Genomic DNA, 15,024 nt, shown 5'->3' on the forward strand with positions numbered 1-15,024 from the left:
TTGCAAGTTAGAAAACCTCATGGAACAAGTGAGGAGAAGAGCTTTTCCTCTATAAATAGACTTCCCCTGTAAGCTGGCTTTCCCCAAACTAATGTTCTCCAGAGGTGTTGGGATAAAAAAAAAACCCAGAATTCCCAACCAATGATGGAAATTTAACTTTTTTTGAAACTGAAAAGCAGAAAGGATACGGATTATTATTTCAAAGAGTTGGATGTGTCTAGCAGAAGTTCCATTTAGTCTGGACTAGCAGAAAATGTTCTGCATGTTCCATCTGTTAAAATGTGCTTCTTAGTTTCTGGGTCCTCCAAACACAAACTGCTTCACAGGTAGAAAAGATAGATTGGATTTTACCCTGTATGGATTTTTAGATGACAGAGTTCATTTCCTGCCAGAACATGATTTTACTGGTCGATCAGATATCCACAGAAGTCACATTAATGATCCCCAGAATCTCTTTAAGATTCTCTATCTAGATATCTCCCATCGCCTCAAGGTAGGAAAGGCCGTAAAAAAGGAAAAAATAGCTGTCTGTTTTTATTATTGTAATCAAATGGCATATTATCATGAGAAAAGTTAGATACATATGAAAGTTGTAGGTCAATAGGCATTTCAAAAATTGCTGTTAATTACACTATTGTTGTTTCATATACTGGAAGCCTTATGGTGGAATTGTTCCAGCCCCTTTCCCAGGGAGAAAGACAATGGACTTTTAGCTGAGATGTTTCCTCAACCTTTGAGAAAGAACGTATCATTGGGTTGGGGATAAGACATGAGACTTAAACTTCTGAAAAATCTTGGAGAACAGATACGTGGTCAGCCTGAGGAAGCCCACTGCTTCATTAGGAATTGGATGAATTGGAGTGGATTCCATGTTTACATTCTCCTCCGCATGTTTTGGTGAACATCAGCCCTTCTCCTAGCATTGCTTCTTGACTCAGTTCCAAAACCTGACCCCTTCAGTTTCCAACACAGCTACTTCTAGGCAGCAGGCAAATTAGACCTCTGTCTCCTCCACTGAGTTGAACCAAGTGTTCGGGGGGGCATAAAATTCCATGCCACGTATATTCAGAAGTTTCTGTTCCGTGTTGCTTCATAAAACAGCAAAATTGACCCAGACAGGCCAAGAAAGGAATGCATTTCCCACATCCATACTGGCCATTCATCTAAAATTACCATTCATTTCCCATTTGTGAAAACTTTCTGCTTCTTTATACTGACGGGAATGATTTCATTAAGCTGATCGTCAGTGGACACTGAAAGCCCTCAAAGAGGTCTCTTACGTTTTTAATGTCAAAATGCATCCTTGAATTAAAACTTTATGATAAATGGTATCCGTGGGATCTGGTGTCTCAATGTCCTGAGTTATTAATTCTTGTGGGTCTCACATATACGGCTGCCAGACTTCACACAGGCAGGGTAATACATTTCTACTCTTAAAACTCCAACCTGCATTCATTAATTAGCGGACAGCAGAAATAGTAAGGTAAGTTGCTTTATTGCAGAAAAGAAGGAAGTCATATATATGCAGAAGATTTGCGTATTGCAGAACACAGAAATTTGATTATATATATATATATATATATATATATATATATAATATATATATAATTATATATATTATATATATAAAATTATAATTCAGCCCTAGGGTTTACATCCTAAGCCTTTTTCTTCTCTCACCCTTTTGAGTCGACAGCACTTGCTCAACATTTACGCAGGTAATTCTGTTTGCCCCGTCTTCCCAGCTTCCAGCCCTTACAATGAAGCATTTTCCACACCTAAAATTTCAAGGGAGAACTCCCTGAGGTGAGCTGAAGATTGCGTGTCCTCTCTGAGGAGCGACCCCTGCACTCTAACATTGATACCCACTGAACTAGCCATAATCTTCTTGGACTGAGATGCATACTTTGGCTTGACTACAGCATCAGAGAGAGCGTGTGCTGAAGTGTGCTCGGGCACACTAGGGCTTAATTTTCCACCATTCACTTTGTTGTCCAAAGTCCCTTTAGTGACATTCTCAAATTTAAAAGAAACAAAAACACACAGCCATGTAAGACTGGGGACTGACTAAAATATGACCAAGTGACCCCCTGGACTTACCACTGTTGGTGACTGGAGAAAGGGGGTCCGATGCTTGCAGGGAGAAATTCGATCAGCTGGAGTTAGTTCTGACTCCAGATGGCAAAGTGGTGTTTTTTTTTTTAATTTCTACACTTAAAAAAAATCGTAGCCAGGCAAAAAGTTCAAGGAGGTGGAAGCATCAAGGACAGCAAGACTCGGATCTGCAAAATCCTGCCTCAAGCGCTTGAAAAATTAGCCAAGTTGAAAACTCACCAAGAGGTTCAGGGCCACCAAAACAAAACATGGTCATACTGTATATACAACACAACATAGCTACCGTGAATTTACAGATACCGTACTGACATCCTACTTCTATTTTAGATAGTTTGCTATTTGTCCTGTAATTAAACTAGAAACCAGATACAGCCTTTGAAAAGAAGGCTTCGTGGTCCTTCTTCTCCAGGTCCTCCCCCCACCAAGAATACAGAGCTTTCAGTGAGTGTGCCATGGAGTTCCACTTTCTTCTTTCTAAGCTCTCTTCTCTTCATTAAATAGCCCGTCAGAACCAATATTCCGAAACAAAGATGTGCACGTTGACAACATTACGATGTGAGACAACCCCTCCGACAACGTAGTTCATCTCTAGCTTCAGGGTGGCATAGAAGGGACCGATGATGGGCTTCACTTGTCGAACGACACCTGTGGGTGGGAAACAGCAACAACAGCAGCAATGATTAGCATCAACGTTTTTTAATCCCTGTGACAAGACGAGCAATGCCTTGTCTCCTCCTGCTAGATCCCTCCCAAAGGATGGTATTGGGAAGCTGCTGTTCCACCTTGTGGTCTTCAGTTTATGGGAGGCTACAAACCTTGTTTTCCAGGTTGCCCAGCATCCTCATAAGAGGATGTGAGGTCATTCAGAAATCCACTTCTCTGGGTTGCTATGAAATAGGAAATTTAGTCCTGACTTTCATTTCTATCTTCTAGTCTCAGAGAGGGAACTAGACCTAGAGGGATGGATCAGGATAAAATTTAACTGAGACGAGATGGACATTCAGCCAATCGTGGACTAGGAACAGATAGATGCCTTGTTGATAACTGAATCTAACCTTAGATTTGCTGTGGCTGCTGTCCTTTAAAAACAGCGTTCACAGCCCGGGGCCTCGATCCAGCCTTTCTCCAAGAGAAGAGGTTGCAAGTGGCTTTTACTGCATTTGGCTCAGGGGTGTCCACGGGGAGCAGGGGGTGTCCAAAAAGTCAAGATGGTGGCCACAACCATGCAATTGAAGCCCCACACTTTTTTTTACATGCAGTGCCATCTTGACTTTTTTGACTGCACTGGGGACACCCCTGGTTCAGGTATTATGCCTTTCGCAGACTTTCCTCAAGAAGCTGTGGTCACTTCCAGGTTGGGTCACTGGGCTGTTCCCTGAGGATATTTCTGAAAGCTTTGCCCCGGGTTGCAGGTACCCCTTTAAATAGTATTTCAAGAATTCCACTGTTTCTGGTGCTACTGTCAGACATGTTCTTCTTGTTCCATTTTCATGGTGTCCCACCTTAAGCACATTTTATAGTTAAGGGTCAATTAGAAATGCTTTGAAGTGGACTTGCAGTGTCTCTTCCTTCATCTCCAGACTCCAAACCTACATTAAAAATCTGAGTCCAGGAGCAGTTGATACAGGATCTGCAGAAAGAAACCGATGTGCCTCCTCTGTGTAATTTTATGAAAACCACAGTGGTAAGCAATACTTTGTAAAGATTTGCACCACTTACTTTGGAGGAAAACCAGAAGGAGAGAATCAGCCACCCTTTTTCCAGCTGAACACCAAAACCTATCTTTGCAGAGGAATTGATGTTCTCATGGAAAACAAGCCCACAGGTGTCCAATACGCGGCATCAAGGCATTAGATGTGCTCTGATGTCCTCACACAAACGATGCAGACGATGACACCATGATGTCCTGACTCATTTACTCTCCTTGCAAACAGCCATGAGCAAGCCACAGAATTAGGAATAAGGCTGAAGATGGTACCTTGAGGAAGGGACTTTCCTTCCCATGAGGAACACAATCAATCCTTTTCTGACGGAATATTACCTTTGAGTAAACAGATCGAGCCTTACTTTGAAGTAACACAAAGTCTGAAGCAATTGTGACGGCAGACAAATAGCAATCCGTTTGAAAAAGTGAATTATCTGTTCCCAAACCAATGACTTACTGACAATTTGCCCTCCAGTTTTCTTTTTCCTACAAAGTTGGTTCTCCCCATGACAGAATACCTACAACTAGAATATTGTCTGCTTTGTAACTACAGAATATAGGTTAACCTAGGGCCCCACAGATTTATTTCTGCTGAGCAGAAACTTCTGGAATTGGGTATCCTCCTGGGGTTGTTGGAATTTATCAGTAGCATTTGATCTGGAAGAACATCAGTTTGAGGGAGGGTTCTGTGAAATGTATCCCAGTTAGATCTTTGTTGAGATCATGTTTCAGAAAAAGAGTCCTCGGCATTTGCAGAATTCTTGAAGCTTCTCTTCGAAGAGCACATTGGCTCAGCATTGGATGGAGAGATAAAGAGTTTCTTATGGCAGCTGTCAGCACCCTTTTTTCTGAATGTTGTGATAATCTCAGACTCCTTTCCTATTTAAATTTTAATATCTTCATGCCATGAAATAGCAAACTTCTCAACACGTTCATTCTGCTTGCCGTATTTTGTGAATGCGCCTCTCTCCATGAGCTCCCTTCGCCTGTCCTAAAATATTCTATATAGGGTTCCTTTCCTTGGATTGCTTCTCCTCCTTTCCAGAGGATGGACTCATCTTAGCAGGAGTTAAGGTAGATGTGGAGATGAACTTCCTAGAAGATGCAGAAAATATTCGAAATACTTGCTCTTTAGCATTATCTTCGGGCTCTTGCCATGTGACTAAAGAGGAAGGAACTCTCATCACCCAAACGTTTGCTATTTCATTCTTCATCCACGCCTTGTCAGGAGATGGGGCTGGGAGATGATGATACAGTATGGAAGGAAGCCAAGCTGCCTTTTCCGGCATCAGTGTCTATAATCCACACCTCCAGAAGGCAAATTTGCCATCCTGTCAACAACTTGTCTCTCCTAAAGGTTTTGAACTATTCGAACTACGCAAAGGCTGGAAATTTTTGTCTGAGTCACTGCCAAGCGAATGAGATATCACCAGCACCACCTCAGATTAGTAAGGAAGTCATTCCCAGGAGGACCACTTTATGGCTTCTGGAACCTCAGAAGACATCTGATCTTCCAATTCCTTACCAGAATCCCCAAAACAGAACATGGCAAATGGTGGATCTACACTGAGCCCAGGCAAAGCTGAAGTTCTCCTGACTCCCCAACCCCACCTGTGATTCTACCATCATTCCAAGCTGCAACCAGATTTAGACTATTTAGACTAAATTTAGACATTTGGGTGGTTTTAAAGAACAGAAAAACAAAAAAACAACACCCTCCCCAAACAGCAAATGTTATTCCTTCTTCCTTCTGACCTGCCAGGGTTTTAAGACTTACTGTTTGCTTTAAGACTTAGATTCCTCTGTAGCAGGCTGGAACTGGTAACTTATGACCTGTTTTTGACGTCTTTTTTCCCACAAAAAATGTCAAGGATTGAAGTTCAGATGGCATTGACTGTCAAAATATTTATCCCCACAATACTTTGAGAAAGAAAAAAAGAAAATGTTGTCGTAGGGATAACCCAGATCTTATATGATATGAATATATATTCAATACAGTGTGCCCGAGATGAGATTTCTATATAAGGAATTGATGGTGTAGCCAATAAAAATTACCACTATGTATACAATGGCTCAAAAAGTAGGGTTTTGTGGTGAAATTTGGGGTAGATGATTTTTGAGATCGTAGTACAGTATGTTCAAGAGTGCTTCACTACCTCCCCCAGAAATACAGTATGCTGCAGGTTTGTTAATGCTGTTTTCTTTCTGTGATGCCACGTTTGTGATGGGAGGGACAGTTAATTCTCATCTCAGCATGCTGGCTGGGGAATTCTGGGAGTTGAAGTCCACACCTCTTAGAGTTGCCATGGTCGGGAAACCCTGGTTTAAGCAGTGTCTTTATCATCCTGGAGGCAAATGATGCCACATGGGTGGCCCTGGAAGCCCCGCCCCTTTGGAACATTGCATGCAAATACTGTACATGAGGGGCGGAGCTTGTGTTCTGATGTCGCAATGTGCATTTCAATGAAATCTTGCCTGGCTGGGGTGCCTGTGATTGACATTATAGAATCAGACAATCGTAGGATTGGGAAGGACCTCCTAGTCTTCTCCTGCCCAGGGCAGGGGTCTTCAGACCATCCCAGGCCAGTCTTTCCTTGAAAACCTCCAGGGATGGAGCCCCACAACTCCAGGAGGGAGGCTGTTCTGTTGATTAAGAGCTCTCACGGTCAGAAAAGTCCTCCTCACTTCAACTTTGGAACTCCTTCTGTAAAGCTTCTACCCGTTGGTTCTTGTCTTACCCTGAAGTGCTAGGGAGAATTTATCTACTCTTTCTTCCCCGTGACAGCCCTTCATCTATCGGAAAACTGCTATCATCTCTTCTCTGAACATTAATAACATCATTGTTATTCTTGCTACTACTCCATAGCTAGCTATTTAGGAGGACATCCAAGCACACCATAACGTGACACACCCCTGTTATTCGGCAGAGGGGCCCAGAAAGTTCTTGTCTCAGCGTCCCCCTTCCTCTTGCTGAACATCTCCATCTTCTTCCCGTCAGAATCTTTGATCTACTGCTCCCTCCACGCTGAAGGCATTTCTCGGGCACATCTCTGTGGCTGGAGGATCTAATTACTTCTCCCTCCCTCTGGCCACCCTTTGAAATATGTAAGCGCCTCCAGCAACTCGCTTTCACGGCTCACTGCTGCTTGCGTGCTGCACCCCATCGCCAGCTGATTCCTAACCTGGCATCTTGCACTTGAAAGAGGCACTGATTTAACTCCTTCCTCGCAACTGTTGCCGAGCTGAGAGTCCTTCAGAGACAGGCCACCATTGCTAACCCTAGAGCAGTTGCTTCAATGCCAAGGGGGCCAATGCTGCCTTACTTTCCTCCTGTGCTAAAAGGTTGCAAGGGAGCATCTGGGCTATGGCCTCCAGGTCTCATCTTCAGAGCATGGAATTCTCTCCATTAAGGCAGGATCCCACACGGTGACTTGCAGAATCTTCTAGACCTTGTAGGAAGAGAGCTGTGTTGTCTACAGTAGCAAAAATGAAAAGGCGTCTGATAGGACCTTATCAGACCAACACATTTTCTTGAGAGGCATCAGCTTTCATGACATGCAACTCCTTCATCAGTTGCATCTGATGCATGAAAGCTGATGCCTCTTAGTAAAATTCACTGGGCTGGAAAGGTCCTACCAGTCTCCTTCAGAGTTTTCTAGAGTCATCCAACTATTTTGGACCGAAATTACAGGAAAGAGGGCTGACATGACGTTGTCTGAACTATGGCTGTGTGATGCTGGAGGCCTCTGGCGGTTATCCTGCCAATCTCTGGGTAGGAAAAGTGAAAAGTCCCTTCCTGGGACTTTGTGGGGTGCATCCATTTTGTTTTCTCAGCAGCTACACAGACATGCCTTGCTACTGCCTTCCTTCCAGGAAGTCATAGAGCTCCTGATAAAAATAAGCTAAGGTAAGACAGTTATTAATACTATATTTATTTCCATATTTAACTTCCTTGACTGCTTTGCTTTTCAGCACAGCGCCAACTCGACTTTTTCTATCATTCACCCCACAAATGCCCCTAGTTGGATTGGCCCAAAAACCTATTGTTCATTTTCTAATAATGGCCAGATGAATGCATCAGAGAAGCTTAAGGCAGATGATATCAAGGTGCCAGAATCTCAGATACATTTTGCTGACTACACTGTTTACACTTATCATCCTAGCTAATGTTTACCAGGCTTAATAGGCCAGTAGGTAGGTAGGTAGGTAGGAAGGAAGGAAGGACCAACCACATCTTCTGACCATGCATTTCCTAACCTAATCATGTGTTTCAAGAAGTTGCTTCTTTTCCCCCAGTCCTAAACCTGCTGCCCATCAATTTCATTCCAATATTTTGAGAGTTGGAAGATGGACCAGAAGCATCTTGTTCATTCTGAACAGGATGTTCACCTCAGCTAGGTAGTGATCAGCTCCATAACTATCTCCAGGGAGATGGGCGGCATACAAATTTAATAAACAAACAAACTACATCTTGAGAACAAGTCCCACCGTGGCACATAGCACGACATAGGTCTGTGAGTCACTTTATCACAAAAAGAGAGAGAGGATGTGGCCTGGAATCGCGGCGCCATTGAGACAAGCGCTTGGTCTCTACTTAAAACAGAATTTCAAAGAATGACGTTCCAGAGCTCTAATCCCTGAGCAAATTCTAAGAGTAGGAAAAAAGGGGTCACCATTACTACCCTTTAAATATAGTTGTTGGAGAATTTTCCCTCCTTCTTTTGCAGAAAAGTGAGATTTTCTCACTGTTTTTCTGGGAGGGGAATGCCACTGGCAACCAACACAGAAAAAGAATTCAACACTAGCAAAAGAATGATTAAAAGAAAGCTCTATTGTTTGTATTTCTTTAAGGCTAGTCAATAACTGAAACAAAATCTTTTCGTTTCCATCGGCCTACACATTTTAATTTTTTAAAACCTTCATTTAGCTTCGCTGACTCTGCTCTTCTCTGAGTTAATCCTGGCAAGCCAACACTGACTCCGTACTTCACGTCATTTGCACGGTGTGCCAGATCTTCAAAAGAATTTGATAAAGTCTCCTGCTTCAAGATGCCCTCCACCCCTGGGAATGCCCACCCCATTTTCTTGGCACCAGTAGGGAAGATCTTTCTCTGCTAGAGCATGACACACCACAAATAGGGTTGTGGATATTTAAAAGCCAAGAGCGCACTGTCTATTAACTCGGGGCAACTGTGCCAAAGTCTTGCTTTCGCTAAGTTTGGGGCTGGCAGGAGTTAGTGGTGTCACCTGAATACAGGAGGTGTAAGAGAATTAGGCAGAGCTAAGGGGAAAGCTTTCTAACACCCAGGCTTTAATAAAAACCTTTTTGTACAGGCGGGAAGCGAATTCTTCCCGGACACCTGGTTGAAGAAAAAAGAAAAAAACCGAAGAGCTTGTAGCTGAAGGTCCGTAAAGAGGCTTAAAGAGAACAAGCGAGGTTTTGCTCCTGTTCACCCTTTCTCCTGGATCAGCTGCGATGCTCTGCAGGCGGAGATGCAAGGGGGTCCTCTTCTGCTCACTTCTTCCATACACAGACTTATATACCAGGTGGACCCCAGCCGGATCTGCTCTGGCTCCCACCCCATATCCCCCATCTTCACTTCTGGGCTCCGAGAAACACGCCCGGCCTTTGTCTTTGTCCACACCTTCACCCCCAGCCCTGCCTCGGCACCCTGCAGACCCCCAGGTGCAGGACCCGAATCTTTCCATCTCTTTCTTGCGTTTCCGAAGGTGGGCTGTGACTGACCTGCATTTTTTTCATTAACACCTGGAAGAGAGGCTGCTTTAGACAAGCTCTCTCCGTTCACCTGCTGCCTCCCGGCGAAAAGGAAAGGCAAAAACTTAAGGCGATAATTTTGACCCTTAAAACCTCCCCAACTTGCCCGTTGCAAGAGGATGGCTACTGGCTGCAAGCTGCTGAAGTCTTTCCGAAGCACGGGAAGACTTTGTCCAGTCCACCCCTACCCCCAAAAGTGTCCATTCCTGCTCTAACCTCTGAGATGTGGCCTTCAAGCTGGAAAGGTGATCAGGTAAGAGGTTTGGCCTTTAAGCTGGTGGAGGTGGTCAGGTAAGAAGACAGAGACTTTGGGTAAAAACTAACACTCCACAGAGAGATCCGAAAAGGATGTGAAGTGCCTGATTTCATACACAAAGTCACCCTGCTGCTTCCTTCTCTCTTTTACGGTTGACTTTTAGTTGGTGTTAAACTGATTTTGAGTTGCCGGGGCTCCAGGCTCCATTTAATGCAGCTTACCCATGTAACTTTGATAGGCAAAGAGACCCTTTTCACAGGCACACGCAGGGATGTTCACAGGGGATGTTCAGAAAAAGGCAACATGGTAGCCGTGATGGTGCGAACAAAGCTCTGCCTGGTCTTCATGTGCCTTGCACATAATGGTACCGCCACAGCCACCATCTTGACTTTTTTGACCACATCCTGCAGACATGCTGGGCACATGTCTGGTGCTGGGCTCAGTTCTGCTGACCTGGTCCTACTTCCTTCCTCTGCTGGGCAGATCCACTTGTGCGCAGGGCTGTCCAGGCACAACAGAGGGCCAGGACTCGATTGCACAGCCACAGCTGCGTATTGACTTTTTTGACCCCCTCTCCCCTTGCAGACACCCCCACCTGTGTGAAAATGTGTTCTAGCCTCACCTCAGTTTTAAATGTAGTGCTCCATTCAATGGCAATGCTTTCTTTAAAAAAAAAAAAAAAAGATACTGTTTTATTTTTGCCAGACTGACGCTTTCCATCGTTTGCATTTAAAGCACGCAGTTGTTTCCTGGCTGATGCATTCTGTTTACACCTGGCTACTCAAGCTGCCCAATTTTTCACAGAAAAGTTTTATATGCACAAACATACATATATACATATATTCTGTAATGAATCAATCAAGACCATACCCCAGTGTGATCTGCAAGCAGAGGAAGCCATGTTTGAGAACAGGTGACTTGATTATCAAAAGTTTGAGTGAGGGAAGTGAACTTTATCCGCCACACCAATAGCACACCGAATTCGCCTTCTTTTATATCCTATATGTACAAAGTGTGGCTAACTCTACAGGTTATGAAAGGAGGCAAACTCAGCTGCCATTGATGTGACAGCCTGGAAACGCGGAGAGGAGTCAAGGGCATCTTCTTAGAGGTGCCATGGGACGATGGCAATGCGGAACTCACATAAAAACTTGTGCCATTGCATAGAAGCCCCTAAAATAGGTACCCTTTCTCCCTGCCTATCCGACTTTATGATGACCACCCTTTCGGTTGCGCAGATGGATGAGAATCAACCCAGAGTTCATCACTTCTATGTTGGCATCAGCACCCTTGCACAAAACCGTCCTCCACCTATTTAATGGCTGTCTTCCCAAACCGCTGTACTTAACGCCCCAAAGCTTCGAAGCCTGCCTGAACAAGTTTTCCCTTTGGCACCAACTAAACACTTCTGCTGGAGAAATTATGAAATAAAGTTAGGCGATTGGCGACAGCACGACCACAGCACCACCTTCAGGCCAAGCTGGAAGGCAGGTCCTGAAACTTCGCCCAGGTGAGGATACAGTCGTTTGTTTCCCTTGCCCATCGCTCAGCGTGCTTTCTTTTGGTTTTAATCCTATCAGGCAGATGCATAACTTCAAAATACACTAGGACTCCTAGAATCTGAACATCGCTGGTCCTACTCTCCAGTCCAACGGTCTGAGGAGATCCTTTGATTTCTCGGGCCAGAACATTGACTGAACCTAGCAGTGCCCTCACTTCAGAGAAAGGAAGAGGTGAAGAAGAGACCAAAATTCTGCTAAACTGTTTTTTCTCCTTCTTCTCAGGTTCTCTTGGAGCTCTACCCCAAACTTATACGCTCTTCTCAGGTGATCAGGAGCAAAACAGACTTTTGGGCCATGGAGTCTAGCATGGTGCATGCTAGCATTTTCAAACCATGTGCTGGAGAAACTCTAGCATCCTCTGAAACCTCTCACCCCTTGGTGAAAGAGAAGAGCAATGCTTATGGACCGTCCTTCCTTTACACATTGTTCACTGCTACCAACCTCCCTCCTATAAGCCACAAGAATGAACTGGGGGGCTTTTTTGCAGGAAGGGTGAAAAGAAAACTTGAAATCCAGGCCATGTGGATGGTAATGCCAGGGTCTGTTCAATGGGTTCACATGGTTTAACACATGCTGCAAGGGCCCAACGAGTAGATAATGGATTTCTTAAATTGAGGTAGCAGGAAATAGAGCAAGTGGAGAAAGGAGAAATCACCGTAATGCATGATGATGATGATGATGATGATGATGATGATGATGATGATGATGATGATGATGATGATGGAGGAGGAGGAGGAGGAGAAGGGGAAGAGGTAGAGGAAGAGGGAGAAGGAGAAGGAGAAGGAGAAGGAGAAGGAGAAGGAGAAGGAGAAGGAGAAGGAGAAGGAGAAGGAGAAGGAGAAGGAGAAGGAGAAGGAGAAGGAGAAGGAGAAGGAGAAGGAATCTACATGCTGCCTGACTCCCAGCAACTCTGGGACATTGCTCTTAACTTGCAGCGACATTAGTTAGCAACCCCAGAATTGAGGATTTTAAATCAACAATCTCAGTTAAGGAATACCAATATGCTTCTGAGCTTTAATAAAAGGATCTTACTTTCCTGGTAATCAACTGCAGTTTCCCTCAACCTTCAGGAGTGGGACATGCTTAGAAGAACCAGGGGGTACCTCTGCCATTTCTTTCCCCCCAAACAAACAGGATTCTTCCCACCCATCCTCCCAAACTGGCCTCTCTTCTCTCCCTAAGCTGAGTTCCAGAAAAAAAAAACATGCTTGAAAACATGCTGATTTAACATCTCAGTGTGTTAAGGAAGGAAATGATGGCCTGAACTAGAAAGAAGCCCTCTTCTGGTCTGGGGGCTTCAATCTTTCCAGGGATTTTTCCTCTCTTTTGCCATACGATCATGGGGAGAAAACCTGCCTCTGGGGTGGTTGGAAGTCAGTTTCTGAGTCGGATCTTCCCCTTGAGGGACTCGGCTTTCCTGTTTACCCTTGGAAAGAGAGCTCTAACCAAAGGAAAACTTTTGGAAGGAGGATATATGGAATATTTATGGATGGATGGATGGATGGATGGATGGATGGATGGATGGATGGTGGAATATCATACCAACCCCCTTGGGTTTAATGGTAACAGCTGCAACACAAAAGAGGAGAATTTCTTACCCACAGTCATGCCATCCATATAGCGCTTGATGATGTCAAAAGAATCTCGTAAATTTCCCTCGGTTATATCAAATATGATGTCAGCCTCGTTGGTTGAGTATGCCGGCGTAATGGCACGAAGGAAAATAATCTCTGAGGAGAGAGAGCATGAGGGTCACCTGAAGACAGCGATGAGAAGCACCTGCCCCAAAGAGCAGTGCTGTTTGACCCTTTACCAGTTGGACCAACTCCGTTAAGCAAATAACAACAAACCCAGGATGGACGTTGGCGCCGCTTGCCTGGGACGGAGGAATAGCATTTCCTCCATGACTTGAATATTTGCAACTTGGGCAATGAGAAACCTAAGATCTCAGAACCTCATTCTGGAACCTAATCAGCAGCCATACACAGGTAAGCTAGAAGGAAGAAATATTTCATGGATCGCTTTCTGTGTCATTGATATGATGGAGGTTCCCTGTAATATCATAGGACTTCCCCTACGTTGTGTCTTCTATAGGCCTTGGACTACAAAGACCTCCAGTCCTAACCAGTGTGCCCAACAGTCTTGTTGGGTAGCAAGGAGTCCAAGATACCTAGAACCACCACCCCAGAATGGGTCCCTCTAGATCATTTTACAGAGCAAAGAAACTCATTACCTTCTGGCCTTGTAAATTCCCGGAAAGTGGGCAAAGAGATAACAGTGTGGGAAATCGTGTGAACGGGGTCTAAGACACAGTTAGCATCGTTTGGTCGACAGGACTTAATGCAGCGAACGGTATCTGTCTTCTCATGTCTGACTCTAATGGAAAGGAAAGACATAACAATTAAAATCAGAAACAAATGACCAGGCGCATCCATGGAGTAGGGTCTAAAAAGCCTGTAGTGATGTGATCTAAGCACCACCTGGTTTTTATGTGTGTGGCGTCTTCATGGCTACCATCTTTGGACAGGATCCCACGACACCCACACAAATGATTTGTGTGGCAAAAATCAAGGAAAAGTTGAGCAGCAGTGAAGGGGGGTTTCTGATCGCACTGCATTATCAACTTATGGAAACGTGTTCCAGTCCCTAGAGTCTGATCCATCTGTTTTGGAAATTCATTCATGAAATTAATCCAATTAATCTGAAAAGAGACTACAGTACATCCAGCTACGATTGTTTCCAGCAGAGGCCAGCAATCTATAAACATGTTGGAGATGCTTTTAAAGCTTTTAATCGCAGGCAAAATCTTGTAAAAATCTGCCCTATGTTAACTGTAAAATAACAAACCCTCCTTTAAGGCATTAATTTTGTAAAAAAAAAAGCCTGCGTAACAAAGAAATTAAAGGAAGAAAAATAGGAGAAAAAGGATATTTGTAAAACTTGTTTGCTGATGACATGAATCTGATTTTCAAATCCTGGGGATTCTGCAAAACATATTAAAATGGAGTATGGAGGAATTTGCAGCGGTATCAGGTTTAGTAGTGAATTTTCAGAAGTCTCAGCTAACTTTCTTTCATTCACCTCCCAAAGTGCAGCAAAAAGTATCTAGTAAATTAAACATACCAGCGGCCTATAAATCTTTCAAACATCTATGAATTAATGTTGCTCTAATTATTAATAAATTATTTGCAAATAACCTTATTCCTATCTGGAAAAAAGATACGAAAAGATGGCACAAGAAATATTTGAATGTACTGGGTCAAATTGTGGCTGTTAAAATGATGGCCCTTTCAAAATGAAATTTTGAATTCCAAGTTTTACCAGTTGAAATTTCAGGGAAACAGAACATCAATATGGCAGAGAAAAATTGATTTTTTTGTTTTTGTTTTAATGCTAATAAATCAAGGGTCCATAGGAAAATTCTTTACAGGTCATGAGTCAGGGAGGATGAGGGATCCCCTTTTTTAAATTATATTGTCAAGCAGCTTATTTGGGGCACGTGATCCCATTCATATTGGAAGACACAACTGAAACATGGATTCAGGTAGAAGACGTACCAGAGTTAGATAGATACGTGAGTCAAATATTATTTTTTCCCCCAAAGGATAACG

General features: G+C 43.7%; 1 protein-coding gene across 2 annotated transcripts in view; it reads right to left on the reverse strand.

Annotated features, from left to right (window-relative positions):
• Nucleotides 1-1,630: 1,630 nt before the first annotated feature.
• FBLN1 (fibulin 1) overlaps nt 1,631-15,024 on the reverse strand; it is a 66,979-nt gene continuing 53,585 nt past the window's right edge. For both annotated transcript variants that reach the window (XM_088148687.1, XM_088148579.1), the window contains exons 16-18: nt 13,647-13,789; nt 13,012-13,143; nt 1,631-2,760 (exon numbers count right to left, since the gene is read on the reverse strand). In XM_088148687.1, the coding sequence (XP_088004813.1) occupies nt 2,621-2,760; nt 13,012-13,143; nt 13,647-13,789 (415 nt within the window). In that variant the 3' untranslated portion in view covers nt 1,631-2,620. The remainder of the gene's footprint in view (nt 2,761-13,011; nt 13,144-13,646; nt 13,790-15,024) is intronic.

The sequence above is a fragment of the Python bivittatus genome, unplaced genomic scaffold, assembly GCF_059951505.1.
Source record: "Python bivittatus isolate LINGU-HERP-01145 unplaced genomic scaffold, Pbiv_v1 ctg000010_np1212, whole genome shotgun sequence".
NCBI classification, from domain to species: domain Eukaryota; kingdom Metazoa; phylum Chordata; class Lepidosauria; order Squamata; family Pythonidae; genus Python; species Python bivittatus.